We start from the raw sequence: 15,551 nt of genomic DNA, 5'->3' as shown, positions 1-15,551 counted from the left end.
GCACAATTTACAAAGTGCCTTGAAATGAAAGCTTATTGTTGTCGTTATAATCTCCTGATTGTTTAACTATTGTTGCATGTGATTTCTCTTTACTTGTTAAGACCTGTTCACATTAAGCCGTTTGTCAAAAGGATTTGTAAACACTTCAGCGGTTCAGTTACCTCCAAGCAGTGTTTTCGTCTTAAAACAAATGCTGTAAATGAGAAAACAAACAACACTTTTAAAAAAACAGAAGTGCTAAGTTGTTAGCTTTTCTTACCCATCTAGCTGACTGATAAAAGAGAACATTTTCGACTATTTTCGCTAGAAGCATATCGATCCAATGTACTTTCGGCCAGTCAATCTTGAATGTATAGTTCACTCGCATGTTTCAATTAACAACGAGGGTACAGAAAGATTTACTTATGGTTTGTTAGTTTGACATTCAATGATACTGTTTGGATAACAACCAATATTTCCCTCAACAACATTAAATATTAAACATATTTTGTGTAGGTTGACCTCGGCACCCGCACAAGAGTAGTAATAGACCTGACCAAAAGGCAGTAATTCTCATCGAAATAGCACACGTGTGATCGTTATCAGTTAAAAACAAAATTAGGCCACTTTTCTGGCAAACTTTTCTTGTGTATTTCTCCTTTAAAATGTCAGGAAAATTGGTTTAAACGTCGAGCACGTGTCTGGATGGACTACAAGTAGCACGTTCTTTGTTTAATGATTCTTCATTTAGAACAATGGATCTCCCTGGTGGTGAATAAGCTTGTGATAGCCCCCTTGTATGGCCCGTCACCAGTTGCTTAAGTGTTAAGCGGGCCTATTCTTTTCCATACAGCCGTTTAACAGCCTTTTATCGTAAAGAAACTGGACAAATGTCAATAGTGGTATCATTATCACCAAGACACGTGGACGATAATGAAAAGCTGCGTGGAAATTAGAAATCCAAAGACTTTGTCCAACGCTAATCCTTTCGTGCGTTTTACTTTTAAGCCTTAAGACAACAGCGCAATCTCTTACCGAACGTTACTGAAAATTCACGGCATGAGTTGCATCATACTGGAAGATAGTTGTTGCCAAATCATTACTTGACGTAGTCTTAAGTGGGTTATCTAACAGAATCTTGTAGGTTAGTAAGCTACGATATTAACCACCGGGTTGATATTTATTCATATTTTACCTCTGCCCTTCCCAAACAAGAGAGGCCAGACAATGATTTTGTTTTGAAAGGCCGTTGCCGACCTTATGGATAGTGTCATTCACAAATTACATGAATTAATAATGTTCGATAGGTCACTTAGAATTACGTGTATTGAACGTTTGGGAAATAAGTAATTTACAAGCACGAAAAGCAAATAAATAACGAAAGTATCATCTGTGGAACGTGTCTTTAAGCTAAGTTTAACGGAATGCGAAGAACAATCGAGATTTTGTCGGAACAATGCCATATTTCACCTTTGAAAGCTCGGCAACCTTTGTCCTATACAGGTTAATTCCACACTCGAACTTCCAATAAAAATGCACAGAAGAAACACATTAAGAATTTATTAAGGTTTATGTCACACTTAACTCGCCTCCAGAATCAGGGTGGGTTATTCTAAACGGTCGTGCACTGAGAGAAATAGTTCTCAAACCTAGTTCTTAAACCTAGAAAATAAGAATGTCCTGGTCACAGCTTCATGAGGTTTATTGGTACGATAACCCAGAAAAGACGATCGATTGCGCCGTGTGTAACGCGCCGTCCTCTGGCCGTCACTATGGTGTTTTTACATGTGAGGGGTGTAAATGTTTCTTCAACCGTACGGTCCGCTACAAGTTGTCTTATACTTGTGAGTCCTCTGGAAACTGTCGGATCGACCGCCAGAACAGAACACAATGTCAGCACTGCAGGTTCGAGAAATGCGTCAAGGTTGGGATGAGAAGAGATGGTAAGCTATGTTTTTACTGCTGTGTATGAATTTCCTTATATCCTCTCAGTTAGGGAAACGACCCTTAATTTTTTCATTATGTATCAACGTAACATAGGCGCGACCGTTAGATGTCTTTGTTATATACCTTTATCTGTAAGCTGCTATTCTTTAACCCAGTTATAAAGACATAGCCGTTTATTAACAAATGTCAATGAGACTTAGAGCATTTTCCGGCAGTATGGGAATTTATCTTTTACTTGTCAGCATATAGCACAACAAGTTCATATCTCATGACCGCGGCGGGTATTTTGTTCTCTCTATAAGCTATGGTATCACCCTAGTTGTAATAGCGACCTTACTCTAATGCCACGTTTATTAGTTTAATTGAATTGGACAGTTTTTTTCCTCCAGCGCAAGAAATTAGATCTTTCTTTTCTTTCTTTGAAAACGCCAATGGATTCATCTATTAGATGTCGTCATGACATGTTAAGCACGACCGTTTGATATCATTGAGATATCTTTTTCTCTTCAACCTGTTAAACTTATCTGCAATAGCGACCTAACTTTTTTAAAAGCAAGGTTTATTTTTACTGTGAAGTTTACTTTCGAGTTGGCTTTTTCTCAGTCTCGTTTTTTCATCACACAGGGAAAAAAAACTACTGCGTGACCGTCATGCTTTCCTCTCAGTACATTCTTTCCTACAGAAGACGTTTTGAAGCTTATTTTGTTCCTTTTTCAAATAATGACTTCTCATACTTGAACTGAAAGTCAAAAATTATATCTTATAACTTTCTATTTTTTTGCGTTTGGATATTTACGTGAACCGTGAATAAATGTATCGCAAGTTTTCCCCGAACGTTTTGAAAGCGTAATGATTTTTCTGGTTTACTTTGTGTTAAGGATATTCAAGAATTTACCAAGTATTATCGCTAGTCAAACTACAAACTCTTTAAAGGAATAGAACCAGCCATTCGTTGCCCATGAACATGTTTCTTTTCGAACGGAATCAGACCAAACGATCCCTTATACAGACTGATTTTGACGAAGAAACGGTTGTAGTCGATATAACCATTATAACTGACTTAGCCTGTATATATACAATTTAAATTACTGGACAGAAATTTGATAAATACGATGCACAATTTATTGCCAGGATTGAATAAATACTAGTGAATAGCCTTTTCAGAAACCAATTAACTCGATCCCAACTCTTAAGATATTTAATGGCCAAAACTTGGAGTGTGCTCATAAATTTTTAATGTAATTAATTTCAATGGCAAAATACCACGGAATATAACTCAGTTTCTTTCAGTAGAATATCTTTATTTTAAACTGCGACTATTACCCAAAAGCTTGGCTGTGTTCAACTGTTAAGGTAAATTTTTGTGGAATTTTCTTAACACATTATCTTGGCAGTCAGAAGTTTACCTTATTTTACCCTTTCCACTTTCCTTGCACTGCACTTATTTTTAACAACACTGTATTCTTATCATCAAGAGGAGAAATAAAAGAAAGGCAGAATACAAATTTTAAAAGTAAGTTTCTGTTATTTTTTGTCAAGCAAACACGTTCACGAATTTTCGTATTTATTTCAGCAATCAGAAGAGGACGACCCACAAAGTACTCATATCTGTCAAGGTCCTCCAAGTCGTTCACCTCTCAGTACGACCTTATAACGCTCCTGACCCAGTTAGAAAGAAGTGCCAGAGCGTCCATAACTGATGCTCTAAGCTCCACGACCTTGAAGTCTAGTCCATGCCATAAAGTCTGGACCTTATTTTCGGCCACCTTGGAATGGGCTAAGCAGGTGCCTATGTTTTCTAACCTTGATATCTGCGAAAAGTACGCCATGTTACGATGTTGTTGGAGTGATTTATTCATTCTAGTCGCAGCCCAGTATGATCTACAAATTGATTCGGTGGCCCTCGCGTACGAGATCGAGACATGCGCAGGAATGTGCAACGAACGAAAGCTTCGATTGAAGCAGACACTGGCCAATTTTCATGAGTGCTTGCTGCGCCTGCGTGGTTTAGAGGAAGCTGAAAACGCATGTCTGAAAGTTATGGTACTATTTTCTTCAGGTGAGACAAAATATATTAATTGTATACCAGTGTAATAAAGTAAAATACTCAGCTTGGTAGGACGCTTAAAGGAGCTTACGGTATATTGAGTTATTTTGGCTAAGTACAAAATTACCTTTAAATTGAAGGAAACCTGAAAACAATACTTCAGTAAGATGGAAAAACACCAAAGAGATAATAATAAACCATAAAGAAACAAGGATGTTAAGGATGGAGAAGATTAACATGCATTAAAAACGACGAAATTGAGAAATTTATGCTAAACTTTTCAAGACGCGAAAATTGTGACGCAGCTCTTTAAATTAAAGCACAGAACGAGCCGCATTAGGAGTTTTGCTAAACGTTCGTTGATTCAGGTTTACGTTATCTGTGATAAAAGTAAACTCAATTACATGTAAACACTGTTTTTCGTTTTCTTTCCTAGACAGCGCCGAAGCTCGTTGTCTGCCAGACGCTGAAACAAGTCAAGAGGTTGTTTTATCTGCCATGGAACGCTACTGCAAGAACCGTTTTCCCACGGAAACGTTCAGATTTGGCAAAATACTCCTCAAGCTGATGGGACTTCGAGCAGTGAACGCGACCGATTTGGAATTCTTGTTCTTCTCCAAAATCCTACATCACACATCTATCGCTGGCGTGATTGGAAACCAGCTTGTTAGCGAATTACCCTCTCCTGACTCGTCTTTTAAAGAGACAAGCTTCAAAAGCCACAAGTAAAAAACAAAACCAGCAAACAGAAAAGCAAACTACATAATTTATTAAAATCTTACTTATATAGCGGCTTTCAATCGGGTGTCGTAAAGCCTAAACTAAAGAAATCAGTCTAGCCAATCACAAAGGACACAGACAATCCAGTGAACCAATCAAAACTCGAAGTAATTACATGTAGCTGACGCAAAGCGCGGGAAAACGTGTGCGAGCGAGTAGTGATTGGTTTTGGTTTAACATCTGATTGGATAAGAAAGTGGCGCGAGTTTTTCCAGTCGTGTAGCGTGCATGATAATGCAAAACCAATTGCTTTTCGACACTCAAGTGAAAAACCGCTCTACAAATAGCATTGAGTCGCATCGAAAAGCAATTCTAGTAACAAAAGTTTCGTTTATATTACTCAGTTCGATTGTACTGCAATAAACCAAGTTGCAGGTTAACAAATTACAAGTTGATTAGTTTATTTGAGGCACCAAATGAAAAAGGTTTGATGTTAGAAATAATGAAGGGCATCTTGAAAAGATAACTGTGCAAAACTGAAAATAAAAATAATACCACATGTCTAGTACTACGTTATAATATTGATAAGAACTAATTACTTCTACCTCAGTTGTATTTGTGTGGTAGTTGCACTGATTTAAACTGATATTAGCAAGTTTTCTGCGGGTGGAAATAGCCCCGCTGCAGCTGAAATGCGACATATGTATATTAAGTCTTGGTCAAATGACTTATTACGATCGTCCTTTGTATAAAAACAGCATGATATTCAACACAAGTACCCTACCAAGGTATAGTGCATTAAACATAAATATATATTGCAGGGCTCTCAGTAAACAATCAAACCTCAAAACAATGAGACTTTCTTGTTAAAAACACAGTGGAAAAACTTTATAGTAAATTGTAAATAGTTTGAAAATTGAAATGATATTCTTCAGTTTAATTTGTTTCACTGAGGTCTCGATGTATTTAGCGTTTCATAAATTAGTATTAAAACACATTTGCTCTCTTCATGAAATGACAAAATAATGATTTTTAGAAGAAGAACTTTGGTGTAAAATAATGTTTCGATAATAAAAAGAAGACGTATCTTAACCGTGAAGTAATATTTTCTGGCTCTCTAACTCTATGTAGTGTTTGACATTAAAAATTCCTCCTTATGAAATCGACACAAAGTAACTCCTTCAGCCAATGAAAATAAAGAAAATTCTCACTGAAGAGAAATGCTATAAATCTTTAAAGAACTGTGGGGAGAATCTGGTGTTCAAACTGATGTTTTTGAAATATGATCTCCGCCAAACATTCGAGCAAGAATAGCAAAAATAAAGTTACCAAAAAATCTCATAGCATGGTAAATATTTGAATACAGTTAATAAGAACTTATCGAGGGAAAATTGAATCTGAAGTTATCCGTATTTTAATTTAAACGGACGTTCCACATCAGTTCAGAACACTAACACATACTGCATTCTTACGAGGTTTGACATTAACTTTCTCGAGAATGCTTGAGAAATTAATTGCGAGGTCACTTAGAAAAATGAATTAAACTGAGATGTCTCAAAAAGTCTTCAAAACGTTTCCTTGCTATGAATGGATTTTGAGAAAATAATTTTTGCACTTATATTGAATCCGTCCGTAATCTTCCTGTTCTCAGTATTCAGATTTTTTATAGACTGTGTCGTAATAAAGCGAAAATGTACTTCACAGTTAGTTAGGCCGCTAAAAAACCTGTTGTTTCTTCAAAAAGTAAGGTTGTAACAATTAATAAAAGTCGTCTACAAAGATCATGACCCAGGTTTAATTACAGCCTGTTTCAATCTGAAACCAGGTAATGTCCGTTTAAATTTCTGAAGAACGTTGTTCCTAATATTAAGAATCAGTTTTAGACTCATAACTTTTCTTTTCCTTCTCTTGGTTTGTCTGCTTCGGGATCACCTATTCAGATCACCAGTAAACTAGCTGGGAGTGGGAACAGGGGTCTATGACCTTTCTACTTCCTTTATCTGTTACTCCGTCGGTTTTCCCCCTTCCCCCGTCCCCGTCCCCTCCCCCCCCCCCCCCCCCATCACTCCCCTCTTCTCCTTTTCCTAACAATCTAGCAGAAAGACAGGTAGCCTGGATTAAAGCCATTTCTTTTGGTAGTTTACTCCCGAGAGAGTGCGACCGAGGGAAGACGGCTGAAATTCAAACTTGTTCCCAGGTCTTTTTTTCACATCTTACGAGAAATGAAAAGCGCCGTGAGGACTACGGACTAGAGGACTAGGCTGGGTTGAAATTTATGCAAACAGAACTCGAAGACAAAATGAATAAGTAAAATATCCTGCCGTTTAAGCGTTACAAGATCGAAAAGTAAAGAGACAGCAAATGACACCAATTTAAAATTGTAAAATCTCAGCGGCCACTTATATTAACTGCTCTCTGTTTTAATATACTTTGTTCTAAATTGAAACGCCCCATAAATAACTAAAATAACGCGCACCTCATTTAAAGCGACTAATTTTCTCTGTAGATGGCCAGCAAAGATATTTTCCTTCAATATCTTGTCAGCTGTCAGCTTGTATTTAATAGACCTTGACAGACCGCGGCAGATGGTACAAACCTAGGCCGGATCACTCATTGTCCCAGAAAACAATTTCCTCGCAGAGGATAAAAATTAATTATCGTGGAGCAGTAATCTTTTCGACTGAGAAAATCGTTTAGTTTCAAGCTCATACTGTGAACTATTGTCTGCGATTGTTTCCTCAGATTTTCAATAGATTTCCACTCCTGACAACCAAAGAAAAATTCTCATTTTACACTATTTGGCGTTCTTATTCCACTTTATTTGCATAAAGCTGACAGCGTTAAAATAGCCTGTAGTTCACAGCAATAGGCAGAGAAAAGTAAGCTGGAAAAACAATACTGAGTACCTTATTGACTTGACATATCTTTTTCATCTATTTCCCAGTCATCCGTGAGTTGAAACTGAGCAAAATGACCGTCGTGTGAGATGGCCGATCCAAGTGGCAACTTAGCAGATACGACCAGGGGTATTCGCACGACATTTGGAATTATTTTTCTAGTGATTGGACTCGTTGCCTCGGCAGGAAATACTTTTATACTTTACGTTGTCAAAAGAGATCCCTTAAAATGCTTCAACAAACCTACAAATGTTTTCAACATCGCATTAACCGTGGCGCACCTCTTCGCTGGAGTGGTCGTCCTGCCATTTACTGGCGTTTTAAATATTCTCAGAGGACAACGCTCGACAGAGAGGTCGCTTTCATCAGCAGTGATTGACCTAGACGCGTTTTTGGTGAATTTCATTATAGCTACTGCGACGGTGTTATTGTTTACTATATCAACTGAAAGATGTGTCGCTGTTCTTCACCCGCGATTTAGCACAAAATGGTTGACGCTTAAGCGGGCAAAAGTCGTGAGCATTACAGCCGCTGTTACGTGTTTCTTGTTTTGCGCTGTTATGTTTCTTCCCATCTCAAAGACTTCCTTTTACATGGTTTACCTTCATATATTTATTTTGCTTCCAGTTTGTGGCATCCTCGCCTCATGTGCGGCGAGATTAAGAAATTTTAAGAAGCACGCTCGCGTCTCGGCAATCAACAGTGGTCTGCCAATCGCTCAGTTGTTTGCCCGTGAAACAAGGAAAAGAAATTCTCAGCTGGTTTACAAACTGTTGGTCACTTTATTTAGCATTCTACTGCCAGTGTTGCTCTCCCTGTTTCTGTTTTACGCCATAAGACTCGTGGAAATAACGTGCGATGATGGCTGTGTCAACGAAAGATGGTTCGTGGTTCTTAGCAACGTCGTTTTAATGCTGTTGTTTTTGAGTGCTGCTCTTAACCCTCATGTACTTGTTTTAAGAATTCCTGAATACTCGCGATCGATAAAGCACATCCTTAGGTTACGGTAATTTACTAACTTTGAAGATTTCTGTATTGCATGCTCTCGACAAACCGCGTTTTGTAGCCATTTTAAAAATTTCTTTCCATGGTTTGTACATAGTTTTATCCGGCTAGTACTTAAAGTTCACTGAAACGTTCATTTTTCAAGATAAATACATAGCACTTTCATTAATTTACAAAAAGAACGCGTAATGAAAGATAAAGAAAGAAAGAATACAAGAGTACGCGGTAATGTTTATCATACAGGTCTACAGTACTCAGTAGCTTAATTTGTAGCATTTCATAAAAAATTAATAATGATTTCTAATTTTGCTGTGTATCAATCTGATTGGCTTCGACCCACCTTCAGGATTATGCCCTGATAGTAAAACGCTCATGCGCGCATTTTTGTCAAAAAGTAAAATTACATTTTGTTTTCGGTATAGTAAATACGCCAGTCTGAAAGTAACAGTTGCTGTCATTATTTTTCGCTGCTTGAGCAAACCGTTCAGTTTGTATTCACAGAGTAAGCACCGGGCGTGAGGTGGGCGGGGGGAGGGGGGGAAGGGGGGCACTCTCATATAAAAAGGACGAGGGTGAACGTGGGGAGTTGTGAAAGCTCCCGCTGTGGACATTATGAGGCTAAACACGCTAAGCAGTACCAAATCACTTTTTTAACCTCTAAAAGGTACGATGAGCACCCCCGTCCTTTTTAAAACGGAGTCCTCCTCTCCCCCCCCCCCTCCCCACGGGAGTAAGCAGTCAGATCGTGGGATTTCAAGGAGTGGGTGTGACAAGTTGTTTTAGCCATAGCAGCTCTTCTAACATTTTATTTAACTATTTACTATCTAAAATTTTATATTATGCGATTAAATAACATATTCCTGTGTACGAATGCTTAAATTTTGGTAATGGAGGAAAAATTTGCTAAAATATCACTTTGTATTTTTTGCCGTAAATATTAGTTAGCCATTTTCCGAAGTTTTGTTTTTTTTTTTAGTCCTCCGAGAAATTATTTAATGATGTATGGTAAATTTAGTATGGCCTCTGCCATTTGTTCTGTTAGAGAGACTAGTGACCCAGATGCCTTATAAACGCTGGAAATGTCCACTTAACCCCCGTCTTAATCAAGCCAGGGAAGCCTTGCAAACAATGATAGTAAGATGTAGGCCGCCTGTAATTTGTTTACATCTTTCTATCATTTTTCAGTATTCTTGATACAGAATAATGGTACGATAATAATGACGTTGTAAGAATAAATTTACTACAGTTCAACCCTATTAAACAGCCACCCTCGAGGAAATGGATAGTGGTCGCTTAAAGGACCCTAGTCAGCTTCTGCCATTTTCGATGCCATCGAAATTAGTGATATTGCATGGGGAAGTGAAATCTTATTACTTTACAGACCTTTACAGTAAGTTGTGTTCCTAAAAGTATGTTTAATTATTTTCAGTAGTTTCATAGTGATTTCCTTCGTTTCGACACGCTCCGAATAAAATATAATAGATTAAGGTAGTAATAATAGATTAAGTTTGGTGTTCAATCAAGATGACATTCGTTCATACAATGTTAGTCTGTCTTAAGTACCGTGGTACCAATACTGTTACACGTTGTTCTTGTTACCTTTTTTTCTTTTTTTTTTGAATTTCTTTTCTTTTGGTTTTTATGATTATTTATATTGGGGTTCTAGGGAATGAGTTACAGCGTTTTTAAGGGGATGGGGGTGGGTTTACCTAGTAGGGGACCTAGCGTTCGTTTGTATGCTCACCTGCCTCATGGCGAATCTGTAACATAATAGCCAAACTCTCGCAAAAAAACCAAAACAAAAATGTGGCTGACAAGAGCCCTTTAAGCGGGCTGACTGCTTAATTTCGGTAAACAACATTAGAAAGCCCTCATCGGGACTTAGATTACTGGCCGCCTTATAGGGGTGGCCGTTTAATACGTGGCCACTTAATTCGACTGCATTGCAGTCGCCCTAGGGTGGTTTTTCGCCTGGGAAACTATATCTGCTATAACGAGTTAAAAGTTATAATTAGTAAGACTTAAAATACAATGGAAGGACTAATAAAAACTTAAAGGAGCAGGCAATAGAGTGAAATAATAAAATTGATCATAAAACAGAAGTGAAAAATAAAATAAAATAAATAAAGTACAAATCAGCAACATTGACCCACGCCGCTGGCGTAAACCTGACATAGTTCGAGAGCGCATTTTTATGCGAGATAGATAGATAGATAGATAGATAGCTTTATTAAGTAAAATCATTGCAGCCCCCGAAGCGGCCGAATTGTGACATACTTTACAACTCGTTAAAATTACAAATATATAGGATAAAACCTAAGAACATAATACTATGAAAACTGATACACGAGTAAATAAAACACTTCTTTTCGTTTGGAAAGAGAAGTCGACGGTAACAATTAAATTCTCGCGCGCCTCAGTGAATTACAATAGGCCATTTCCGAGTTGTCTTTTGCCTCTGTGTGAAAACGAGTCTTCGGGTGAAAGCATTCATATGAAAATGCGCTCCGCCTTCATGTTCATACTCATGCAAATCAAACTTATTTTCATGATAAGAAAGGTTTTGGACGAAGATTCGTCTTGGAACAGAGTCACAAAGTAACTCGGAAATGGCCTATTGAATCCCAATTTCTCGAAATCTCGATTCCTCTAGCCTTCCGATAACTTGAACCAAAAGTCGTTTCTCTTCGATGTGTTTCACTGTAGTTTTATCCCAGATACCTCGAACTCACAATTTCTACGACTAATTTATCGTTTCCCTTAGAGATTCGAGAAATCGCGATTCGGCTGTATGATACAGCTGGGCTGTCCACAGACGCTCTATTTTGTCTTGAGTTCGTCGAGATCCCAAGCTAAGCGAATTAACTCGATGGGGCTGGGGAAAGATCAAATTAATTTTTTTGTGCACGCTTGGCGGCCGCCCTCGCGCACTCGAAGAAAGACTAGAATATAGCCACTTCTCATTACTGTGTACTTACCTCTGCTTTCCGCCTGTAAAATCCAAGCGGCCGGCTGGGAGCTGACTTCAAGTGCCCACACAAGAGCCAGGAGAGGTGCGGGACCTACAAGTTTATTTGAAATGATAGATCAAACCTTTTCGTACTGGCCGATGGAAAGAGAGGTTAAAGAAGAGAGCGAAAGGCAATTGAAATGCGAAAATTGTGAAGTTATTGTGAGTCTCTTCCAGAAGAAATAGAAACTGAATGAGTCCCGCCCTAGAGTTCAAGCATTTTTGCCTGTGTGGTTTGAATAAGCGCCGCGTTCCTGTCCTGGTTTGCAGTGCGCCGCTATTTGTTCCTTTACACGGCCCCAGGAAAGAATAACAGGTAAGATTACCCTTCACCTTCTCCCGGCAGATCGAAATTACGAACTATCTAATGAAGACAAAAAGCGGTGAGGCCATTTGGAATAAGATTGGATTGAAGGTAGAATTTCAGTTTTAAGTGATAGTAATAGTAATAATATTGCACCGATTAACTGTTGGCTGCCGTTTTGTGGAGTTCTTTTACAACCGAGTGTTCGGTGGGGTTGAGTTGATGCCGTGGGTACATTTACAACAACAACAACCATCTATTTTATTTTGCCACATTTACATGTAAAAAACTAGCATAAAAACGATAAACTAAATTCGGCAGAGAAAAAAACCTACTCAGAATAGTAAGAAAACTAAACTAGCTGAGTAGATAGAAAAAATAGTAATATGCTTTATTATATCTCTCAGTTGGTACCCGCGCCGTGTTTGGTCAACTTGGCGGGCCAAATTTTACTGTACGGTCGGCTAAAATTTAAAGCTGTTTTTGTTGCCAAAGTGTTTCGTGATTTATCACCAAGCCGTTCTCAACTCACTTTATAGCAAGTAAAAGTTTAAAACTTTTTTTTTCCTTCTAAATTTGTGTATTTTAATACGCTTACGTCAAGAGTCACTTGACAACAATTTCAAATTGACTCGTTTTGCTTTTGACGTGCGTCATAAATTTGAAGCCGTTTCACGTGAATACAAATCGTTCCCGAACCCGTCAGACACACAGTAAAGGTATAACAAATATCTTACTAACCTCGTCTTCTCGGTCCCTACTGTAAGCTACGGATCCTCGTTTTTTTTCCCGTCGATTTATGGCCGCCCGCTCGCTTTGCGCCTAGGCCATTGGGGTAAACAGCTCGGTCCGTAGCTTACAGTACGGCTCTCGAACTTGGTTAGTAAGAGGTATTTACCTTGGTTGCAACATGCATAATAAAGTAGGTGTTCTGAGGACATGCTAGCCCACGAAAACTTAATAAATTTTCAGAACCTCACGAACACTATTTTAGACATTCTGGTAGAGCTTTTTGCCACTTTTATAGATTCCATTCAATACACTTAAATGGTAATCATTATGAGTAAAACTCCTTTACACACCATATTCTCTCCGTCCCCCACCCCGCTTGAAGCCTTGTTTTCTATGATCCCCTAAATCTCACCCCTCCCCCACTAATTTCACAAAATATGAAAACGGTCCCTCACTTCGGTTACAATGTTTGTTCAGCTGGATGCTCGGAGGACAATAACTGACAATACGTTAACCGATGAAATCGCCTGGAATATCCCCTATATAGATTTGTCGACTAATTAATTCATTTTTTGGTTGAATGATTGATTGACTGACTGACTGACTGACTGACTGACTGATTGATTGATTGATTGATTGATTGTCATCAAGTGGTTGGACGGAATCTACTCTTCGTCTAACATCTTTCCCAGCGGAGGGACCTCTCATATGAAAAGAACGGGCTTGTTCGTCGAAACTTTTCAAAGGAACTCTTAGGAGGTACCAAGATACGTACCGTTTAGTGGACTTGGCTTGAAATTTTTTCTCCCCTGTAAGAGGTATCAATTCTAAAACAACCAAGATCTCCTGTCATATTTTTTTCTGCTCAATATCCTAAAACGTACCAAAAGCGCTTTTTTTAACCGACGAGCACCCAGTCCTTTTTATATGGGTGTTATCCCCGGGGGACTGGACACTACTGATCAAATCTTGCATTTGTACCCTGGATCCTCTTTTAATACGTTCATGAAATAGATTCCGTCATCCGTTTTCATGTCATTTTAATTTTTTATTTTAATAAGTCTGAGAGCTGCGAGCAATTAACAATTTTCCGATTTGCAATCTGTTGCCGTTCTTGTCCACATAGGCCATGGTATTGGTTGCACAATGACTTCAACAGAACAAAGGCGTAAAAATGCGACCAAAGGATTTTCATATTTTTTCTTAACTTCACCTACGGTCTGGACGCCTCCTTTTCACGTTCAACTGATAACGCGAGCAATTTTAATCCTGTAATTGGCCTGTGGATTTTACTTCCGTTGTTTAAATATATAAATTTAGACCCGGACTCATAACCGGCCTCGTTAGCGCAGTAGGCAGCGCGTCAGTCTCATAATCCATGAAAGATATCTGAAGGTCGTGAGTTCGATCCTCACACGGGGCACGGAATTTTTTTTTCTTTCGTTTTCCTTCCTTTTCTGACAATTTTTCTTCTTTTACTCTTTTTTATTATCTCTTTCCTCCGAAGAAAATATTTTTTGTTTGGCCTTGCGTATAGCATCAAACGTTTCTCTCCGACACTCATGAAGCTAATTTATGCAAAAACTACAGCGCATATTAAATGTCTCGTAGCTTCTTTATAATCAATATTTTCCCTTTGGTTCAAATACAGGTGGTAACGATGTCAAGAATAATTGAAATGTAGAATTCTACTTCTTAGATGTCAATTAAGTTTTTTTCAATTTCAGCCGACGAGTTCGCCTCGATTAGTCGATCACCGATCTCAAAAATTTCAAGTGTCGGCCTGGTATTAATCTCCAGCTTTTATGTTTTAACACAGTGTTGATACTTGGTTGGAATTTTCCTTCAAGATATAGCCTTATTTTAGTATCCTTGAACAATGGTGGAAGAGTAATATTTAACAATAATTATTATTCACTGAAGTGGAGGTAAATATCTATCACTTTCACCGACACTGAGGTGAATAATTGTTTTAGTATATACCACACACTGCTGAAAAATTAGCGGACCAAAACGTTATTTTATGTGTGACAAGCGGTCGGAAATTTTAAAATCTCTCACGCCGGCTGCTCGGAGGTGAATAGTACTTGCTAATCACCTCCGAGCTAACCAATCAGAGGGCGCGAAAAGCACTATTCACTTGTGCTGTATATACTAATTAAATTTACTGCTTAAGTTAAGTTTTATCATTTTTATTTTGAGACTCATTAATAATTCATCAAGTATCATGTCGACCTTGACGTTGTTTATTGAGCCGCGTACGCGTACCTCGGATCTTTATAAAGATATATTTTACGATTTTATTTCTCCGTTTTCTACTAAATTTTAGCTTCCATTTAGAAGATTCATCAAACACTCAAAAACTGTGTTTCACCGCATTTTCAAACAAACGTTTGTCAAAAATACTCCGCTACACGTCGTTTGTTTCAACCTGGTTTCAACTCTTTTCTTGGTGTTTGGAAATGTGGCAACAGGGTCTGATTGATGTTACCTCAGGGCTCGGAAAAGATACTACGCAATTCGCAAGATATCCGCAGTTATTATATGTTAATTGATAAACCATCGAATAAAGTGTATGTATTTTTCAGCGCTTCTTCTTTGATGAATCAATGCTACACTTATTCAGTTGATGCCAGTATAATGGTGTCGAAAGGTATTAGACAAATGCTGCTAAATGCTCAATTACTATTGCGGTCTATGACATTTGCAGACGGCAAATGCAGATATGGTATTCCCATCTCCATTACCGGAAGCTAACCGTAAACAGGCTAACCACGAGCGCTATTCAGGCCAGGCCAACCGGAGCGCTGTTTAAAGCCTAAATGTAGTCCACAGTCTGCAAACGTTACACACCGTAATCCGCCGTAAGTAAAAAGATGGCGGCTGTACATTTTACCACAATACCATGCG

At 38.3% G+C, this 15,551-nt stretch overlaps 2 protein-coding genes and 1 non-coding gene across 3 annotated transcripts; all 3 read left to right on the top strand.

Annotated features, from left to right (window-relative positions):
• The first annotated feature begins 1,399 nt into the window (after positions 1-1,399).
• LOC145468726 (nuclear receptor subfamily 2 group F member 5-like) lies at positions 1,400-4,702 on the top strand. The gene is made up of 3 exons (XM_081452427.1): positions 1,400-1,922; positions 3,500-3,985; positions 4,410-4,702. Exons 1-3 carry the CDS (start codon positions 1,655-1,657, stop codon positions 4,700-4,702), a joined length of 1,047 nt encoding a protein of 348 aa, XP_081308553.1. The 5' UTR covers positions 1,400-1,654.
• Positions 4,703-7,075: 2,373 nt separating this feature from the next.
• On the top strand, positions 7,076-8,828 carry LOC145467862 (uncharacterized). Its single transcript, XM_081451470.1, has one exon. The coding sequence runs from the start codon at positions 7,680-7,682 to the stop codon at positions 8,598-8,600; it is 921 nt and encodes a 306-aa protein (XP_081307596.1). The 5' UTR covers positions 7,076-7,679; the 3' UTR covers positions 8,601-8,828.
• Positions 8,829-13,978: 5,150 nt separating this feature from the next.
• Positions 13,979-14,064, top strand: Trnam-cau (transfer RNA methionine (anticodon CAU)). Its single transcript is given in 2 exon segments — positions 13,979-14,015; positions 14,029-14,064. It is a non-coding gene; the product is annotated as a tRNA-Met (tRNA).
• Positions 14,065-15,551: the final 1,487 nt, after the last annotated feature.

This window comes from Orbicella franksi, chromosome 14, assembly GCF_964199315.1.
Source record: "Orbicella franksi chromosome 14, jaOrbFran1.1, whole genome shotgun sequence".
Classification (NCBI taxonomy): domain Eukaryota; kingdom Metazoa; phylum Cnidaria; class Anthozoa; order Scleractinia; family Merulinidae; genus Orbicella; species Orbicella franksi.
This window is presented reverse-complemented; position numbering and strand designations above follow the sequence as displayed.